This window comes from Sinocyclocheilus rhinocerous, unplaced genomic scaffold (assembly GCF_001515625.1).
Source record: "Sinocyclocheilus rhinocerous isolate Xijiao unplaced genomic scaffold, SAMN03320098_v1.1 scaffold1812, whole genome shotgun sequence".
NCBI lineage: Eukaryota > Metazoa > Chordata > Actinopteri > Cypriniformes > Cyprinidae > Sinocyclocheilus > Sinocyclocheilus rhinocerous.
In genome coordinates, this window is record NW_015670626.1 from 728,647 (window position 1) to 734,724 (window position 6,078).

Here is a 6,078-nt window from a genome sequence, read left to right on the forward strand (position 1 = left end):
AGCTGACACACATGTAGCATCGACACGAGGATTCATGTCATCGGAAACGGGAAAACCAAAGTGTTTGCCACAGTATACAGCACAGTACATGAACATACCGAGAAACCTGTAGAAAACATTAGTGTTGTCAGCAGTGAAGCCCTGTTATCGGTTAAACTGCATGTGTATGCCGTTGCTAAAGTCAGATCCATCCAGCGGTCCCGAATCCAAGCTGTTGACCGAATGATAACCCATGAGAATGCATCGTAGCCGAGGTCTCCAGACGTCTCAAGAGAATGGGTTGTTGCGTTTGGACCCTGCAGTTTGAGGCAACAGTCCTTTGGTACACACACGAGGCCAATGACAGAACGCTTGCGAAGCGATGCGTGAGAACATTTAATAGCACCACTCTTAAAATGAGAGTTTTATTCAAGAGCACATGCATTCAAGCTCGACGGATGGTGAAAGAAGCGCTTTGATGAAACGTGTGAGGGTTGAACTGTAGGCCGCTCACTTCAAATCAAAGCGATCAAGGCAGTGATGATCATCAATTTTTTCTTCTTTTTTTGGTATGCTGGAAAAACAGACATTCTGAATGTGATTATAGAGGATATGATGATGTTCGCTTATAAATCTGTAATCCAAACTCAACCGAGCCACTGCGGACGTCTATGAAATGCATTTACTGTATGTGCGAATGCTGTTCCCATGCACGCTGGATTTGTATTAACATCTGTTTTGAAAAAGGGCTTCATTTTTTGGGAGCGTAGCAAAACAACCAAAACAGGACGGAACCAAAAAAGCACACTTTTCACTTTCACAAAACAGTCAGACGATTGTATTTACAACATACAACCCAAGAAAAAAGGGATACTGCAGCTTTCTTTTTTTGTCCTTTTACTCATTTCTTTGAAAAGGGCATTAAAATATATTAAAACTTATGTACAATATGCAGGACTTCAACATTAAAGCGCTATGAATTTACCGGGATTTGTTTTGCAGATTCGACCGACAGCTTTTTTCAAGAACTAAAGGGTTGAAAACACCACAAAAACAACAGAGGAGGCCAAAAAAGATGTACCAAAGGCACTGACTGAACCATACCCAGAATGCAACAGGGCTGGATGATTTTCCACCCCGTTTGATCTTTGCCCTTCCATGGGGTAATTACCTTCCCTTGGCCGTATATGGTTCATTTGTTTTTTTGTCTTTTTAAAGTTTTTTACACATCTCCTTAAAGCTCAAAACAATCTTTTAAAATAAAAAATAAATGATTTTTTTTTCCTCCTAGAAAAAAAAAAAAGATAAATACTTTATAACATTATTATATATTGGTCTCAACACCAGCATCCGATTGTAAAAATGATCAACCAAAAATAATACAAAACAATCAAATAAAAAAGTAAAATAACAATCATCTGTACATATTCTTATTTTTCATTTTGTTTTTTTGTTTCTTTTAAATCCTTGTATTCAATGTTTTGTACACAGTGTCCCCTACTGGTAGGTTCCGTTCACTGCAGCTCCTGAGAAATGCATGGCTCAGTCCCAGACCTCCCATTGGTTCGCTGAACCACAGAGCCTTGTCCTCCTCCAACCGGAAGGCATCGGCAGTCCGTTTTAGCCCCGCCCTCCCTGAGGAGAGGTTCCCTCTCATTGGTCGGCGCTTCACGCTTCTGAGTACGTGTTCTGTGAGTTCAGCTTGTCCTTCTTTAACTTGACGCCGTCCACTAGCTCAAAGTTATAGTTTTCCAGGGCGGATAAGTTCCTGTCGGACATGGCGCTGTGGGAGCAGGCGCAGTAGAGGACCACGCCGCAGATGGCGCCGAGGAAGACCCCCAGCGCGCTCATGGCGATGATGGTGATGAGGATGGGGTCCAGCGTCTTCAGCATGTTTCCGGCGCCGCTGATCTCGTGGTTCTCCACAATCTCAGGGAAGTCTGTGATGTCCACGACTGGAAGAGAACAGATGAGCAAACCTGTTTTAGATATTGGTTTTGGATTTTATATGATCTGGATTACATGACCGATGTGTGCTGTATAATGCAATGTGATATGAAGTCCCTCCAAACATACAATGACACACTGAAACAAGAAATGGCATAGAAACAATCTTCATTTAGAAATCGCTAGTAAATTTCACAAAGAAACATCAAGGAACTGTGAAGTAGAAAAACTGAAATAGAAATACTATTTTTCTTGTAAAACGTACTCGTATAAACTTTTTTTTTTCATCAGTCTTCTTTAGTCACTAATTTTGTGAGTGATCCAACATTTATCACATTTGAGAAAGCCACTTACTGATTTCATTGAAGTTGTCCTCAGGTAGAATTGGCTCTGCTGGGACATCTGGGTCTATAAATGGACGGCATAAAACAGTCAGGAAATGTCAGTATTGTCATCTAAGTGAGTGGTTCTTAACCAGGGGCCTCAGCACACTTCCAAAGGGCCACAATATGGCTTAAAATGATTTAAAATAAGACTTTATAAAATAAGCTTTAAAAGCTACACCAGCTAAAAATCAAACTATAAGTTCAAAATATATTTCTTATTTTAACCATTATATTTAAGGACCAGGGTTGTCATGGTCTTGGAACACATGGATATATGAGAGAAGTAAAAAAAAAAAAAAAAAAAAAGGATTTCTAAAAGAAACAGAAACTAATAAGTAATTATTATTTTTATTTTTTTGCAATGAATAGATTTTTTTTTTTTTTTTAGCTTTGTCAAGCTCTAAAATATTTTATTGGGCAGAAATAGCTATTTAGGAGTAAAAATAAAAATGAAAATAAATAAATTCATAATAAAAAAAAAAAAACTGTAATCACAACTGACTAAAAAAGTAATGTAAATTCATTGGTAATAAAGTGTAAACCCAGTTATTGAATTATGAAAATTCTGGAATTATAAAATTTAATTATTTTAATGATTTATAAATAAGTTATTTAAATATATTAATACATAGACCTTAGTCAGTGTCACACCATACTTAACATTTGACAGGAATTAAAATGAGGCTGTGAGGGGTTAAAGTACACAAAAAAAAAAAAAAACCCCTCCATAAAACAGTGTTGAAAGTTGGGAAAATTACACGATGTAGGACTTGTGTGCCAAACTGTACGTTTGTCCCTAACTGCCTCATTTTCATCCCCATTCGATTCAATATGGTGTCTAACCTGACTTAGGGCTATCGCCACTCCCAGTGTCAGTAAATATCTGATATCTTAAGCCATAGGATGCACAGTCTTGATTTGTCTCAGTGTAGTTTGCACTATAATGGTCTAAATGACTCACCCTTGCAGTCGGCCATGTTCAGATTGTCTAAGATTTTGATGTCATCCACAGCAATGTCTCCCCAACTCTTCCTCTCCACTACGCTTTCAATTACCACCTGAGATAAAGATAAACACCAAAGTTAAATTTGAAACATATTTAAAATGTAATCAATGTAAATAACACACACACACGCAGACACACACACACACACGCACACGCAGGCACACACACACACACACACACGCACACACAGGCACACACACGCACACAAACACGCTCTCCCTGTGACACACAGACACGCAATCATACACACACGCTCTCCCTGTGAGACACACACACACACACGCACACACAGGCACACACACGCACACAAACACGCTCTCCCTGTGACACACAGACACGCAATCATACACACACGCTCTCCCTGTGAGACACACACACACACACGCACACACAGGCACACACACGCACCGGGGTGCCGCTGGACTGGATCTGCCACCTGAAACCGCTGTCCTCTGACATCCAGCCACAGAATGAAGGATCACTGGCCCAGCCAAAGTCACAGGCAAACCACAGGAACGCTACAGAGAGAACACACACACACACATTGGGAAAGATTATTAACATATGCACTTTTATATTACTAAAGCAGTGACACACACACACACACACACACACAGAATATTATATATTTTAGAATTATTACTTTTTATATTTAATAACAAAATTAATATTGCTATGATTTTATTTACATGAATGCATTTTAATATACTACAACAAATATAATATATTAGTAAATATGATTGATAAAAAAAAATGTTGAAAACAGTTGTGCTGCCCAATATTTTTGTGGAAACCATTATATATTTTTTCCAGGATTCTTTAATTAATAGAAAGTCCAAAAGAACAGCATTTATTTGAACACTCTCAGAAAAAAAGGTACAAAAACTGTCACTGGGATGGAACCTTTTCAAAATGTACTCTTTTGTACCTTATTTACTCCTAAAAGATGCATATTATTATATTAAAGGTTCATATTCATACCTAAAGAGTACATATTAGTACCTTTTGAAAGTGACAGCTTTTGTAACGTTATAAATGTCTTTACTGTCACTTTTGATCAATTTCATTAAAACCTTTCTGAATAAAGGTGTTCATTTCTCTCTCTCTCTCTCAAAATAAATAAATAAATGAATGAATAAAAAATAAAATACAAAATCTTACTGACCCTAAATTTGTGAACAGTTGTGTATATAATAACATTTGAATGTTCTGAAGCTACTGTGTGATTGATTCGACTCCACACAGGGCCAAAGCAACGTGTTTTATATCTGCTGTCCACTTGATGGCAATAAAGAGTTATTTAACAATCAGAAAACACCAACATTTAAGCATGAGCATTTCCAAATCCATTCCAAATTCTGTCGTGCCTAAGCCAAATTCACATTCATACTCCAAATATAGCTAGATCTTGAGCGAGAATACAGAACACACAAAACAATGAAGCTTTGAAAGTGAGATTGACATGAAAGAAGGAGGGAGGGATTTAACGATGTTAGATTGAGTGAGAGATAGAAAGCCAAAGAGAGAGACAGCAGGGAAAGCAGAGAGAATTGAGACGGACAGAAAAGCAGAAGCACGTCTAGGATGTCAGCTATGCCGGTGCCTGCACAGCCTCCGCGCTGCTTTTCTAGACAGTTTAATAAAGCCAAGCGCTCCGCTCCCTTAATAATGCCAGGATTCTCCACGAGTTTCGCAGGGTATTTGCTCACTGAATGCGAAGGAAAGAATTTCCCATTAAAAGCCGCAGCTCAGGCACGCAGCCACTGCCGCTACAAAAAAATGCCAGTTTCCAATTAAAAGTTATTTCTTCTTTTCCATCTTTAAATGGATTTGGGCTGTCGCAGTGGAAGACAGTGCAAGGATACGTTTCACCACAGTCCAGAACGTTCTACCAGTTTTGAATGCTTGTCATAGCAAATAAACCACATCCAATAATAGAAAGCACACACATCTACTCAATGTTAACCAACCAAGACCACACACACACAAGGACACATGCTTATTAGGACCTTCAATCTATTCAATTGTTTTGCTGTTGTGATGAGCCTCAGCCAGGGCCAAACAGACAAACACACACACACACGCAGATGCAGACGCAGACACACACACACACACACACACATACACACATACACACATACACAGGCTAATTAGACAAGGTCAGTTAAGGGGCATTTCTCATTTGTCCATTAGTGAGCAGTCTTGAATGGCTAATCAGTCACTACGCTGAATTAGCAAATCAGAGGGGCTCTTTATAGATTTTCACAAGAACACTTCAGAAATGAGATTACATACTCATCTTTGAGTTTACACACTAATAATCAAATAGCCTCAACAACCAAACAGAGAACAAAGAAAACATACAATGAGAATTTTCTTTCTTAAAGGTGCAGTGCGTAATTTCTCTGCTGCTAGTGACACCAAACAGAATTGCAAAAATGTTTATTATTATGATTTTCTGAAGAAAATTGCTACTGGCCCTCCTCAAATAAATAATTTTTTTTTCTGTTGTTCAGAAAAACAGGTAGTCCTGCACCAAACCCATGTTGGACTGACATACATAGGCGCGGGAAGTGAGGGTGCTGCTTAACAAAAAAAAATCGGAGTGTTTATTTACACTAAGTGCAAATAGCCCGCCTTGTTGGCAGAAGCTATTTATACTAACTCCGCCCACCTATGTGTGATTGGGATAGTCAACACTATAAAAGACTAATAAATAAATAAAAATATATACGTATATATATATTGTAACGAGGTGAA

The 6,078-nt window shown here is 38.3% G+C and overlaps 1 protein-coding gene across 1 annotated transcript in view; it reads right to left on the reverse strand.

Annotated features, from left to right (window-relative positions):
* Window positions 1–1,263: 1,263 nt before the first annotated feature.
* The window catches only part of LOC107734315 (neuropilin-1a-like), a 61,586-nt gene continuing 56,771 nt past the window's right edge, over window positions 1,264–6,078 (reverse strand). Inside the window, exons 13-16 of the mRNA XM_016546248.1 lie at window positions 3,727–3,836; window positions 3,274–3,370; window positions 2,281–2,334; window positions 1,264–1,934 (exon numbers count right to left, since the gene is read on the reverse strand). Coding sequence (XP_016401734.1) covers window positions 1,648–1,934; window positions 2,281–2,334; window positions 3,274–3,370; window positions 3,727–3,836 — 548 coding nt within the window. The 3' untranslated portion in view covers window positions 1,264–1,647. The remainder of the gene's footprint in view (window positions 1,935–2,280; window positions 2,335–3,273; window positions 3,371–3,726; window positions 3,837–6,078) is intronic.